At 38.3% G+C, this 15,851-nt stretch overlaps 1 protein-coding gene across 4 annotated transcripts in view; it reads right to left on the bottom strand.

Moving 5' to 3' along the window:
• Nucleotides 1-3,190: 3,190 nt before the first annotated feature.
• The window catches only part of LOC122658882 (lysine-specific demethylase 5A), a 126,899-nt gene continuing 114,238 nt past the window's right edge, over nucleotides 3,191-15,851 (bottom strand). For all 4 annotated transcript variants that reach the window (XM_043854043.1, XM_043854033.1, XM_043854056.1 and 1 more), the window contains exon 33: nucleotides 3,191-3,559. In XM_043854043.1, coding sequence (XP_043709978.1) covers nucleotides 3,310-3,559 — 250 coding nt within the window. In that variant the 3' untranslated portion in view covers nucleotides 3,191-3,309. The remainder of the gene's footprint in view (nucleotides 3,560-15,851) is intronic.

The following is a 15,851-nucleotide window of genomic DNA, read 5'->3' as shown; positions in this document are numbered from 1 at the left end:
AAATAGAGTAGTAAATGTGTATAGAATCATCTAACCCAAACCGTGTAAAACTGTATAGAACCATGGAAAATTATCGCCCCCAATATTGGGGGCGGTTCTGTACGCATCGTGCGGCGCAGCACCGCCCATGTGTGCACAGTGGGCCCCACCGTGTACACGTGGATGATGCTGCACCACACGATGCGTACAACACCCCCCAGTACTGGGGGCGATAACGATCCATAGAATCATTTAACTGAAACCATTTAAAAACCGTTTACCAAACGGTTCAGGTTTTGATTATGAGACCGTTTAGTTAAACGGTTTGATTAAGGTTTCTACTCTCAAGCAGTTAAAACCAAACTGAATCGAACCGTTAAACCGAAATCAAAGCGTTTAACACCCTTAACAGGATGGTTGAGGAACATTTATAGTCATTAAAGTTAATACAAAGTGGCATTTTTATCATAGGCTCCGTTTGGTAGCAAGGGGAATTAAAGGAAAGAGAAGTGAAACTTTCAAACTAAAAAAAATAATTTATAATCATTATACCATGTGACTATATCACTAATTCCAAATCATACCATATTTGGTTATTAAATTTCACTTTACTTTTCATCCATTGTCCTTTGGTTTAAAAAGTAAAATAAAAATTACAAGTAAAATGTATCATTATATTACTAAGGATAATGATTACAAAAATTTCTTTTGTGGATTTGAAAATTTTTCTTTTTTCTTTCCTTTAACTTCCCTTCCAACCAAACGTAGCCATAGTGAAATCTCATGTCATTTCTATCATTTCACTTTGAACCTCACATAACGCTACCTTCACTCATTTTTTGATTTGAAGCTTGACTAGCAAGTTTATGTGAAGTCTCCTATCACATGGACGCAACCCGTATTTTATTGATTTAGTCAATTAATAAAAATAAATGAAAAAAAAGACACATCACATACTTCAAAGAAAGATATTCTCTCTCCTCATTAAAGATGCAGGCTCATTGTATGACGCACGAAGACCCCCACCAAATTCTATTCTCTCATCCTCCCTATTAGCATGACATGTAAGATATCAGAATAAGCAGGCGGTGTGCAAATCCCTCTCCTTAACAATAAAAACAATAAAGTAATCAGAAAGAGAAGGGAAGGTACGATATTATGCAACACAAAAGTTAAAATGAAAAAAGATGGGGGATAGGGAGGAGGAGGCAGAGGTACAGGCAGTGGCACCACTATTATGTAGAATATGAAATGTCTTGAATGATTTGAAATGGAACCTTTAATGGGTGCCCATTGGTTCCTTCATTACGAGAAAGAGTAGACGTGCAAGGTAGAGTTTCACAGTTCACCCTCCACACTCAATTATAATCACTAAAAGTGTAAACAACACTTTTCTCCATTTGATATTTGGGAAAAAGGAGTCTGTCCGGGATTGTGGCTTCTGCGTCCAGACACAAGCCCAGTAAAATGACCGTTATGCCTCAATAAAGGTGGAAATCCTCTCTATATTAATGCTTCTATGTGCATTCCTATTGGTCCACATGCTGGCTCAAAGGCCGTGCTTTCGAAGAGAACTACCCCCCTTCGATATTTATACAGTATGGGCTATGGGTATCAAAACTTAGCTCAAACCGAATCGATCCTTATTGGACTGCCTATGGGCTGTGGTATTGCACACCTGAAACCAAATCAAACAAAACCAACTTTATTCGAAACTGAAACAAAACTGGGTAAAGATCGGACTGGAACCAGAACCAAACTGATATGACCCCAAACCAGCCCAAAACTCATCAAAAACACTTTTTTTTTCTCTTCATAATTTTGGATACATATACACGTCAAACCAAACCAAAATCAATCCGATAAAAAGAAACCAATATGAACCCAAAACCAAACTGAAATCGAAGCTTTCCAAAATCAATTCAGCCCGGACCAAAATCGGCATGAACTGACCGATTGACACCCCTACTACAGGCCTTCAAAACTCTCCAATACAATACGAATATAGTAATACAATCAATACAGACATGGTCATGTGAAGTATAGTGAGTGAGGTCAACAGGCTCGAAACGAAATCGACAAGATTTTATAAACATCAAGCCCCACAAAAGGGGCCATTGCTTTATCCCTCTGAGATGTGCTTACATCGTTGTGCTCCCTCAATTCGGCACTAGTAGGGTCACTCTGTAGACCTCTGTAACTACTAAACGGCAAAACTGGAAATGGCTCTCACCCCTTTGCTTTACAACTTCGATTCTTTTCTTTTTCTCTGGGTGATGAGGATCCAACACTGTGACTCTTTGTTTCTATATAATGAATCACTAGGTATTGATTCGTACAAGTCAGTGAGAGCTTTGGACAACTCTCTCTATCTCTCCTCAACTGGTCAGGAGATTGCACATGGTTAATGTAGCACAGAATTTACAAAAATCTCCTAAGCAAAGCACAGTTTTTACTAGTCCTCTTCTCTGTTTTTCATATGTACCAACCTACCAGGCATTAAAATCCAACCCAGAACGAACTTACAGGAGAAATCAGATTATCCTGAAATAGCCTGAGAAACACAAGACCATTGGCAACATCAATAAACCAGTTATAAACCAACACGTAACTTGATAGATACCTTGGCATCAACATTAATTATTTCTGTGACTTGTCTAACCTATATCATCCATTGAATACTCCAGTTCAACCACTGCATTCCTCTGGATGATTGATGCTATCATAATCTCCCCATAATGAACCAACAACCGAATTTGGAACATTCGAAGACACCAAGTACAAGTGCTAACAGGGTAGTTTACAAGACTACAAGCATAAAGTCAGGTCCTGTATAAACTACCCATCAAAAAGAAATCTGAGTTTGGCTTTTGGTTCACGATTCTATAAACTACTCATCATCCTGTTAAAACAGGAACCATCTTGTAGGTGCCCATGGTGTCGGGTTCAATTTAAGACCTCTAAGTGTATTCTTCAGCTCTCATGGAAGTCATGAAGCATCAGCTAGACTCCCTTAAGTCTTAAGTTTTCATTCACATGGAGATGTGACATTGGGTGCACTTAGAAGCAGCAAAAGCAAGCTTTACTGTGACAACAAACCAAAAACATAACAAGAAAAAGAGATGGGGGGGGGGGGGGGGATGTTAGAGTTTTAAAGCAGGAGCCAGCTGTTCGTAGGTAAAAATTGAAAGCAAGCATATAGGACCAACTCTTGAAGATGAAAATTTCACTCATTATTGCTTATTGGGTCAGCAACAAATATTGTGGTGAAACATATGAATTAATTGAATAAATTCAATGATTAAAAATGATTAATTATGATTAGCTTTGCTATTGACTATTATGTAAAACTAGAGAAAGTCTTTCAAGCACAGCACGTTTTCTAGCTGTTCTCCTCAAAGGCTTCCTGTTTCTCCACCACAAACGATCAATCTCACTAGAACGCCTTAAGATGTTACTAAGATCTGTAACAACCCGCATTTTCTGTTGCAGAGTGGACCTCACTTTCTTGGGTCTCTTCTTCGATCCAGAGTGCCGGGGTGGTGGTGTCCGGGGCTCTGCATCATTACTGCTGCTGGATCTGTCAAAAATATTTCAAAAAAAGCAATTGTTTGAAATTCAAGACCAGGAGATGACAGAATACGCAGATGGGTTGAATAAGCCTTTCCCCATTCCAACATTCAACTACAACAGACAACAGGCAAAAATATACAATATGATTCAAGATTACATTAATCTACCACTCCTAGTTCCTACATATATGTAACGTAATCAATACCAACGGCTCATATGCTTGAACAGGATATAACTTATAAGTACTTGCGAACATAGAATAAAAGATTTACTACAACTACCCACATATATCCACAAGGCATAAGTGTCCACTCCTCCATCCACATGTGCTCACCAGGATAGGATCATAATTCACGACAGCAACTTGTGCTGAAGATAACAATTGCTTTGAAGCACCACTTTAAGAAGCGGATCGGAATCGGAAGTGATCGATCCCGATTCCGGCCAATTCTTGCCTAGAAACCTAGAATCACTGAGTTTTCAGATCTGAAGGCCGATTCTAGGGTTCTTGGGACCAATTCTGGCCAACTCCGTGTTTTGCATCCTTTATTTTTTTTGGGCTGAATAAAATAATTCATTACCAAAGAGGAAAGAAAGACAAAAAAAAAAAAAAACAGCTACCCTCAAATAGGAGAGAGAAAAGGAGAAAAACAAACAGCCAAAGACTCAAACAGGGGAGTCCGAGGTTCGAAGAGAGAAAAAAGACCCCAGGATACAACAATAAGCATGTTCCTTGGGGAGTCAATACAAATAGAGGGAACAACCGAACTAAGTTTGGCTTTAATTTCAAAAGAAATGGAATCCCAAATCTGTTGATGAGATCGAGATTTGGTGGTCCATTTCCGGATATTTCGTTGTGTTTTGCATCCTTGCTTTGAAGTTACGACACAAAAATCAAATCATGAAGAGTAGAATCAATCAAAAGTGGAGAATAAAGATGGAGGTAAAATAAATAGAATCGCATAATTTCCTCATGTGGTAAACAGAAACAGCGCTTCCTTTCTATTAGTGATAGTCTTATGAATAACTCGCAATCTTTTTTTGTTGGATCTGTGTCAGCATAATCCTTAGTTCCCACTGTTGTACAGTCCTATGGACCAACATTTTCCTTTTGCAAAAAGCAAAAAATAATTGTCATTTCATGATCTCACTCGTTGGGGCAGGTACTTCTTTTTCCTGATCGCACCCCTAATTCCCTGGAATGGCTGCCTTAAAATACCTTTTCCAGCAGTGAAGATAGGGATAAGCTTAGGTAAGAAATAGATATCAGTGGTGACTCAAATAACATGGATATGGAAGCTATAAAATGGTCAAGGATACGGAACCATAGTTGTCAAGGGCCCAAGGCAACCAAAGATGTTGGAGGGCCACTTAGGCGACAAGGCACCTGCCTAGGCACCCTAAGCATGCAGATAATTTTTTATAATTATGCTTATATGCAACATAGAGGCCATTCTGCAATATGATATAATTATGCTCAAGGATTAAAGAATCGGTATCGGGTATCGTATCGGCAGGGTGATTTTAAGAGATGCATCGTATCATATCATATTGGAGATGTGCTAAAGATACGCACGGAAATACACTTTTGGAGCAAAAATCACTATAAATAGGCTATATACAACATGGCTCATGAATAAACACTAAAATGGAGAACAATGTCTAACGAGACAAGTGCATTTAATTAAAATTGTGATAAAGGATGAGGTTTCTTACATGTAGTAATAGTCCATGCCATGAAGACTGTCTGTACAGTTCTTCTTCAATCCGAGATTTATGAATGTTGAATGATCCAAAGTGAAATTTGTTTGCTGAATTTGATTTGCTTTTCAGTATCGAAGCCCCAAGTCATCTATTTGAAAGAAAACCAAATGGATGGGGCTGAAAGTCTATTTTTGGGTGAAAAAGAGTCTTCCCTTGCTGTGTTACTCTCTGGTTCGCGAAATGAAAGTCCAGTTTGGGTTTCAATGGAGCCTCAATACATATTGATAGGTATCGACCGTAACGGCCAATACAGTACGGAACAGAATGATACTGTTGTAATATAGAATAAGGGTAGAATTGTCCTAGGGGCAGCACTGTACTAGTACCTATTCTATTCTATTATAAATAAAGCCTAGGCCTCTATCAATTGACAAGCCATCATTTCCCAAATCACAACATGGTATCATCAGCACACAGGCTCATCAAATCTGATTCCTCTTCTGCTCTGTCCGAGTTGCATCTCTGGCATAGACATCTTGGTCATCCTCCTCTTAGTACTTTAGCTAGAGTTTTTCTTAGTTTAGTTCAGCGTTGTAATCAAAATAGTTTCTTTTGTGATGCTTGTGCTTTTGCCAAGCAAACTCGTCATGTTTACCCTATTTCTGATAATAAAGTTCTACACCTTTTCATTTAATACATTCTGATGTGTGGGGCCCTACCCGTTGTGTTTCTATTTCTGGTTATTGTTGGTCTGTCATTTTTATTGATTGCCACGCTCGCGCTACTTGGGTCAATTTATTACACCAAAAAAATGAAGCTTTTCGCTGTTTTCAGTTGTTTCACCACATGATTCAGACCCGATTTGATCCACAGATTAAAATCCTTCGCACTAATAATGGCAAGGAATTTATGGAAGGTCCCTTCCAATCGTACCTTGCTGATCAGGGTATCCTTCATCAAACCAATTGTGTTGATACCCCTGCTCAGAATGGCGTTGCCAAACGCAAAAATCGACACTTGTTAGAAGTGGCAAGGTTACTTATGTTTGCTATGAATGTACCTGCCCATTTTTGGAGTGAGGCTGTTCTCACTGCTGCCTACCTTATTAATAGGATGCCTATTTCTCTCCCCCCCCCCCTTCACCTTTGTATATTCTTTCTTTGTCCTGCCCCCTCCTGGGGCAAGGTAATACATATTATTCACCCAAAAAAATAGGATGCCTACCCACATTTTGCATTTTCGCTATCCTTTTTATGTGCTTACAAGTGTATGTTCGTACACCTATTCGTTGTCCTCAAAGGAAGCAAGTAGATACCACTACCACTGTGTCACGCCAACCGTCAACCTCTGACCCATGTTTTATTCTACCTTCTGGTAATCTCTTTCTCCTAGTGATAGTGATTCTTCTCTAGACTTACCTATTGCTGTTGGAAAAGGAATCAGGTTTTGCACTCAACATCCTATCTCTGATGTTGTTTCATAAAAATCTTTTGCCTTCCTACTATGCTTTTGTTTCTTGTCTTTTGTTTCCCTTCCTTGGAACTAGTAGGAGGTACTACCAGATTCTTGTTGGAAAAATGCTATGCTTGAAGAGGTGAGGGCACTTGGGAAGAATGACACTTGGGAGTTGGTTTCTCTTCCTCCAATAAAGAAACCTGTGGGATGCAAGTGGGTAATTACAATAAAACAGAAAGTGGATGGAACAGTGGATAGATACAAAGCCAAGCTGGTTGCCAAAGGCTTTACCCAAACCTATGGGATGGATTACCAGGAAACTTTTTCTCCGGTTGTGAAGATGAATACTATCAGAATTATCCTCTCATGTGTAGTCAAGTTTGGATGAGAACTGCAACAATTGGATGTGAAGAGTGCATTCCTCCCTGGTGAGCTTGAGGAGGTCTATATGGAGATTCCTCCTGGTTTTTCTTCCAAGGAAACACAAGTAAAAGTTAGCAAATTGAAGTGGGCATTCTATGGACTGAAGCAGTCTCCCAAGGCTTGGTTTGGTCATTTCCACAAGAATATGATTTTAGTTGGATACAAGCAAAGCAATGCTGATCATATTCTATTCATCAAAAAATCAGCTGAGACATTACTATTCTTATTGTATATGTTGATGATATTGTTGTCATTGGAAGTGATCGTACTGAAATATCTCATTTGAAGACCTATTTGGGAAAAGAATTTGAGATTAAAGATCTGAGAAAACTTTAGTATTTCCTTGGTATTGAGGTTGCTTGCTCCACTCACAGTAAGTTGGGATAGGGGTGTCAATGGATCGGGTTGGGCTGGGCCTGCCTAAACCCTGACCCTGACCCTAGAGGCCTTAACCTAAACCCTGACCCTGACCCAACCCTGGCAGGACCAAGAAACCCTCAACCCTGACCCGACCCTGCCAGGGTTTTCCCTGACCCGGCCCGACCCGACCCGACCTTGATAGGGTTGGGCAGGGTCGGGTTGGCCCTAATTGACCCTGTTTTGACCCTGTCTTGACCCTGATTGATGCAACTTAGAGATTTGAATCTGTTTGTGAGATGATGGGTTGATAGGTAATGAGAAAATGTATAAGAAAAGTGAAAAGGGAGAGTATGATAAAGTTATATATAGAGCTGTAGTGACTATATATTGTTAGAATATTGGAAATCTGTTTCTTACAGAAGAAGATATTTGTAGTTGGAAATCGCAGGATTGTTGTACATATTGTTAGAATGAGGATGAAAGTATATCAGTCATCAGCTTCGGTTGAGTGGGTATGAATCTGATTTCCTTTTTCTTTTAATATTATTATTTTTGCGTTCTTTACTCCCTATTTTCGCACTGACACAGAAACAATCAGTAGAATAAAATGCAGGGAGGGGAAAGAAGAGAGGTTTATGTACTACTAAGATGGGCTGTCAATCAGTGTAACCTTATCTTATTTAACTGACAGGAATCCTTTACCCTCATATACTACTAAGAATTAGATAGCTTCCTGTGTTTTCTGGCAGAAGAGGTGCAAAACAGATTGTTAATGAGAGCAACTAAGGCAGCTATGAATGGGGTGTAAGCTTGACTACGATGGTACCTGAAAGTCCCAGGGTCTGAATTCTGAAATTCTATATAAGGGAGTGGGCCTCCTTAGCCATGAACTTATTAGAATTTCTGTGGAAGCTAGGCTATAAAATATTTGTTAAAAGCCTTTCAGCCCCTGCAATCGTCCCCTGGCTTGACTTGAGCTTTGTACTAAATCCAATCCGATGGTACAAAAAATCTCCAAATAGATAAAATCAGAAAGCAATTAATATACAATTCTGTTGATTCTTTCAATCTCAAGAAACCTAAAAACTTACCTTAGACCAGAAATGAAAAATAGGTAGAGATGCATGCAAGGCTGTCTGATGCGTGGACGGATGAGAGAGAGAGAGATTGGGTACCATTTAATGTATTCGTGCAACAAAATTTTACCGCAATATGAAGTACTAGCAGCAGCGTTGTTGTGAGGATGGGGAATGAAGTGATGAACATACGTTGATGCGAATCTGAGAAGGAGGAACCGAGGAAGAAGAAGGCAGACTGCTACTTTGCTAGTCGAGCGGCGGCTTTCTCGTGGATGAAGAAGTGAAGAACGAAGGGTGAAAACGAAAAGGGAAATGGGAATAATGGGATTAGGGTTATCATCTCTTAGACTCTTAAGTCTCTTATGGGCATTTTGGTATATTTTCAGAAATATAAAAGCTTATAACTAATTCAGGGTCAGGTCCGGGCCGGGCCGGGCTAAGCCCGGGGTCTTGTCCCGGACCCGACCCGACCCTGCCAGGGTCAGCCAAAAACTCAACCCTAACCCGCCCTTCGGGCTGGTAGATCAGGGTCGGGTCCGGGCCGGGCACAGGATGGGTTCAGGCGGGTTCGGGCCAGCCGGGCATTATTGACACCCCTAAGTTGGGATAAGACTGGGTTTGTTGTTGTTGTTGTTGTTGTAGGGATCAGGCTGACCAAACTTACAAAATAAGCATTTTCTGGTTGAGTATGTGAAAGATAGATCAATCTCCCAACCAATTTCTGATAGCGACCTTTATAAACCGGCTCACCATCCTTACTCTTGAGATGAGCATTAGCCTCAAGAGGTGTATCTATAGGTTTGCAGTCTAACAGACTGGTCTCTGATAAGGTAAGAGGAAAGAGGCACAGCCCAGTAGGTCATGAGAAACACAGCTAAGTGGGGTCTGCTACACGGATCCTTGCCCTCCAATAGGCTCTATGCGAGGTCATACTTGGAACAAGACCTAACTTCTGCATGTCCTTCCTCACAACTTCTCTTATGATTATTTTAGGCCTGCCCCTAGCTCTTTTAGTTCCTTCAATTGGGATCATATCACTCCTCCTTACTGAGACGTCCCTAGGCCATACCACCTCAAACGACTCTCTCGGAGCTTGTTTGATATCTATGCACCAACTTGAGGGGGAGTGTTGTAATATGGGTATAAAGGTAGAAATGTCCTAGGGGCAGGTACTGTACTAGTACCGATTTTATTCTATTATAAATAAAGTCTAGACCTCTCTATCAATTGACAAGCCATCATTACTCAACTCAACAGATATTTATCACTTTTTTAAAAAAAAGGTATCGTATCAATACCGACTGATACCGATACGTATCAGCCAATATGACAGGATATGATACGGACCGATACTTTAATCATTGATTATGCTTGTAATGGGGCTAAATCCACTTTAGATTAAGTTTCAGAAAACCAATGCTAAGCCAGAATCGCAAGCAAAGATAACAGTACAAATTTGAATGGAAACCCAATAAAATAGAATCCAAAACTCAGATGTGAATAAAATTCTGAACAGATACTAGTCAAAGATAGGAGAAAAACATACCAGAAGTTGAGACAAATTTGAATGTCAGATTTTAACCAACAGAATAACAGAATCAAAAAAGGAAAATTAAAATAACTTAACAAATCCAAACTCATAAATAAATCCAAGGCTGGTCAAAGGATCAAAACTCTTGAGAAAACATTGTATCAGAATCTGAAGTTAATCTAATGACTAATCCTAGTAGTGATAGGATAGACCAATAACTGAGAATCGATGGCAGCAACAGAGATAACAGATCAGAAACTTAGATCAGTAAATAACCAGCTGTAATAATAGAGGATAACAAGGATTTAAAACCAAGAAAAAGAGATATAGAAGATCAGAATAGAATTTTTTGGGATTTTTAGATTGTGTACTGCCATAAAATCCAGTAACAAGAAACAGAGAAGAAAGCTACAAGAAGAGGGGATATAACCACTGGAATCACCACCACGGTTTAAAGCGTTGGTCTGTATCGTATCAGCCAACAAGTATCGGTATTGGTCGATACCGACATATATATATATATATAAGAAAATAGTATGTCTCGATTGGTATTGTATTGTATAGGCCGATACGGACCAATACGTACCGATACTTACGATTTGTACGTTAAAGTTAGGTGAGAATATCGATATGTATTGGCCGATACGGCTCGATACAAACTGATATAACTCGATACATATCAATATGGTCGATACCAACTGATACACGTTGATAGGGCTATTAAAGGCCCATGAAACTATCAGACTATGATTTTGTTTTTGAGATGAGAGATTGAAGGAGATTTCATTAAAAAAAAGAGATTTCACAAGAAAAAGGTAGGTTTCAGAAAAACCTTGATCTTTGTGTTTAAATTATGGTTTTTAATACTATTTTTTGCTATAAATCGAAAAATTTAGGTTGATCATTTGCAAGGATTTGTACTTAAATCGATGAAAGTCTCTTGTCTCGTTATAAGTTGTTCTTCATTTTAGTGTTTATGCATGATACATGTTATATATTGTTTGTAGGGTAAACATCTTGTACACCCCCAAAGGTTTGTTGACTTGTCATGTAGAACCCACGATCTATAAAACCTTACTTACTGACCCCTGGGATTGACGGAATACCCATTCCGTTAGAGTGAAGAGGTTAAGTGATGATGTCAGCAGGCCATAAATTAGTAAATGGCCAAAATACCCTGTTAGAAAACTGATACAAAAAGGAGAGGACGGAGAGGCTGCCTGAGTCGAACGAGAACGCTCTATCCTTAAGACAGTATTTGCACCCTTACTACTGCACTAGGTTGCAGCAAATCTGCCTCCCAAGATAAAACAGGTCTGGACTTGACTACTGTTTTGCAGAGACAGTAATCACCTTGAAGCTATGAGAATTGTTATATGCTTGACTAACAGAATTCGTGGGCAATTTATAGGCCCATGAAGCTGTTCGGATGGGTCATATCCATTGGCTGATATGGCTTGTTTTGATGGGTCATGACAATTGGGCTTAGTGACTGTTCCAAGGGTTGCAACCCCCCCTTCCTTTGACCAGTCACTGATCCTACGGTCCGATCCTAAGCACCCCTTTGATCAGACACGATCCAATGGTTGGAACCTAACCATTGCACTGGATCATAGACCGTTGAACCCGAAAAGATTAAGGTGCCCAATGGCAATGATGCACATGTGCGAAGTGCAAAGTGCAAAGTGCGCCATCAAAGCGCCACATTGCGCCTCACGCACGTGCATGCGCACGCGCGTACGCGCTCGGACGGTCACCGTCCTCGCTCGTAAGTGCACCGTACAATCCTTTCCAAACATAACAAGTGATAATAGCTCACAATCATATATAAGCCAAATGAAAACTTTTTCCATAACCGAAAAGTCCCACATCTATTATTTGAAAATTCCAACAATTTTCCCCAATTTTAATAATTGAGTCTCAGTCTATAACCTCTCTATATTTTTAAATCATACTTACATAAGGTGTCTTTCGACTTGAACCTTAATAGGTGAATTTAATAAAATGCAATTGCATGACTTGCATTTCATATAAAGCATAGATTCAATAAAGGATTGATCCTACCCTCTGTCAGTTTCTCCATACAAACATGCACTACCTTGAGATGTCAAGAGATCGTATCTCTACTATGAGTGCATAACCGGTTATTACTACAAGTGTTTTTCCATTGAACTAGTTGACTAAAATGTTGGTCTAGTGTCTAGTTTGTTTCCACTTGCAGGTTACCTCTTATTTAAAAGCTTTAAACCCATCTGTCTGGAAGTCTTCCATACCACATCCCTATCTAGGCCTTTTGTAAAGGGATCAGCTAAATTTTCCTTTGATTTTACATAACTAATAGTCACAACTCCTTTGTTGAGTTGTTCCCTTACATAGCTATGTCTTAAACTGATATGCCTTGACTTTCCATTGTAAACATTATTATAAGCTCGTGATAATGTTACTTCATTATCAAAAGATATTGAAATAGCAGACATTGGCTTAAGCCATAGAGGAATCTCTGTTAATAGAAAATGCATCTTCTAAGGGCAAAAAGAGAAAGTATGATGGGAAAGGAACTGTTTCGGATAAGAAGAAGGATACTTTTACTAACCCTAAAGCGGGTTGCTGGAAATGCGGAAAAGCCGGTCATTTCAAGAAACAGTGTAGAGTTTATCTCAAAGAGAAGCAACAAAAGGACCAAGCCAACATGGTTGACAATGATGATTGGGCTGCTATGATATCTGAAGTACACACAGTTGATGATCATGAGGAATGGTGGATCGATTCTGGTGCAACCAAACACATAACCAAGAACAAAAACTTGTTCAAGATTTATGAACCTCTAGTAGATGGACAAGATCTCTTTATGGGAAATTCTTCAACTGCTAAAGTCATAGGAAAAGGCACAGTGGTACTGAATCTCACCTCCGGAAAGAAGCTTACTTTGAATGATGTATTTCATGCTCCTGATATTAGGAAGAAATTAATTTCTGTAAACTTGCTTGACAAACATGGATTTAAAATCCTGTTTGAGTCAGGGAACATCATAGTGTCCAAAGGGGGAATTTATGTTGGGAAAAGATATGCATCAAACGGGATGTATAAGTTTAATATGATTAATGGAACTTCTGCTTACATTGATTCTACTTATGATACATGGCATTCTAGACTTGGGTATGTTAATTATAAATGCATGAAAATATGGTTAAATTAGGTTTATTACTGGAATGCACTTCTTCTAGTTAAGACAGATGTTCTGTATGCATCAAGTCTAAAATTGTCAGGAAATCTTTTAAGAAAGTAGCAAGGAATACACAACTTTTAGAATTGGTACATTCTGATTTGTGTGAGTTAGAAGGTATTTTAACTAGAGGTGGTAAAAGATATTTCATCACTTTTATAGATGATTGTTCAAATATACATATGTATACCTGTTAAGGACTAAAGATGAGGCTTTGGAGAAATTCAAAATCTACAAAGCCGAAGTGGAAAATCAATGAGATTGTAAGATTAAAATCTTACGAACTGATAGGGGAAGGGAATACTTCTCTACTGATGATTTCTGTGAAGTTTATGGAGTTATCCATCAAACAACGGCACCCTATAGTCCTCAACAAAATGGAGTAGCAGAAAGGAAAAATAGGACTCTAACAGAAATGGTGAATACCCTTTTACTTACTTCTAACTTACCTAAGAATTTATGGAGGGAAGCATTAATGACTGCTTGTCATATACTTAACTGTATACCCCATAAAAAGACTAATATCACTCCCTATGAATATTGGATGAAGAGAAAACCTTCTCTTGGATATTTCAAAATATGGGGATGTAAAACATTAGTAAGATTAACTGATCCTAAAAGACCTAAATTAGGTGAAAAGGCAATTGAATGTATTTTCATTGACTATGCCTAACATAGCAAGGCCTACAGATTTCTAACGACAGAATCTACAGAGACTGTTAGCCAAAATACAATTTTGGAATCCAGAGATGCTGAGTTCTTTGAGGATTCATTCTCTAGGAAACGGAAGAATGAAGATACAAACAAGGAGGATCAAGATACAGTTCAATCAAACTCTGAAAATAATGAGAGTGTTAAACTAAGAAGAAGTAAAAGAGTTAGAGTAGAAAAATCCTTTGGTCCAGATTTCTATCAATTCTTGGTAGAAGGAAATAGAAATGAAGTTACATACTCTTGTGTCTATAATATTGAACATGATCTATTGACTTTTCGAGAAGCTATGAATTCTCAAGATTCTGCATTTTGGCAAGAAGCTATAAATGATTAAATGGATTCTATCATGGAAAATAAAATATGGGTTTTAATAGATTTACCTCCCGGATTTAAACCTATTGGTTGTAAGTGGATCTTTAAGTGAAAGCTTAAAGCTGATGGAGTCATTGATAAATTTAAAGCAAGGCTTGTAACCAAGGGTTTAAGCAAAAGGAAGGTATTGATTATTTCGATACATATGCTCCTGTTGCTAGAATTAATACAATTAGATTATTAATTACTTTAGCATCAATTAATAAACTTATTATACACCAAATGGATGTTAAAACTGTCTTTCTAAATGGAGACTTAAAAGAGGAAGTTTACATGCAACAACCTAAAGGATTTGTTTTGAAAGGCTAGGAAAATAAGGTTTGTAAACTAGTCAAATCTTTATATGGTCTAAAACAAGCTCCTAAGCAATGGCATGATAAATTTGACCAAAAGATTGTAGCAAATGGATTTATAATAAATGAATCTGATAAATGTGTTTATTCTAAATTCAAGAATGGACGTGGTGTCATAATATGTTTATATGTTGATGATATGTTAATCTTTGGTACTAATTCAAGCATTGTATTAAAGACAAAGGATTTCCTATCTTCATGTTTTGATATGAAAGATATGGGTGAAACAAATATAATTTTCGAATCAAAATTATTAGATCCTTTGATTTTATTTCTTTAACACAGTCTCATTACATAAAAAAAATATTGAAGAAATTCAATTATGAGGATTGTAAACCAGTTGCTATCCCATATGATCATTCTGTCAAGTTAACTTCTAATGAAGGGAATTGTGTATCGCAATTAGAATACTCTAGTATCATTGGCAGCTTAATGTATGCAATGCAGTACACTCATCCTGATATAGCTTTTGTAGTCGGAGTTTTGAGTAGATTTACTCATAACCCTAGACAAATTCATTGGAATGCAGTTTCTAGAGTACTTAAGTACTCAAAGGGCACAATGAATTATGCATTAAGTTATAAGAATTTTCCCGCAATACTAGAAGGATACACAGATGCAAATTGGATTACAAGATCCGATGAATCAAAGTCCACAAATGGTTAGATATTTACCTTGGGTGGAGGATCAATATCTTGGAGATCCAAGAAATAGACTGTAGTTTCACACTTCACTATGGAGTCCAAGTTTATTGCTTTAGCAAAGGCAGTAAATGAAGCAGAATGACTTAGGGACCTATTAACAGAGAGGAGATTGTTAGAAAACTGATACAAAAAGGAGAAGACGGAGAGGCTGCCTGAGTCGAACGAGAATATTCTGTCCTTAAGACAATATTTGCACCCTTACTACTGCACTAGGTTGCAGCAAATCTGCCTCCCAAGATAAAACAGGCTTGGACTTGACTACTATTTTGCAGAGATAGTAATCACCTCGAAGCTATGAAAATTGTTATATGCTTGACTGACAGAATTTGTGGGCTATTTATAGGCCCATGAAGCTGTTCGGGTGGGTCATATCCATTGGCT

The sequence above is a fragment of the Telopea speciosissima genome, chromosome 1 (genome assembly GCF_018873765.1).
Source record: "Telopea speciosissima isolate NSW1024214 ecotype Mountain lineage chromosome 1, Tspe_v1, whole genome shotgun sequence".
Classification (NCBI taxonomy): domain Eukaryota; kingdom Viridiplantae; phylum Streptophyta; class Magnoliopsida; order Proteales; family Proteaceae; genus Telopea; species Telopea speciosissima.
This window is presented reverse-complemented; position numbering and strand designations above follow the sequence as displayed.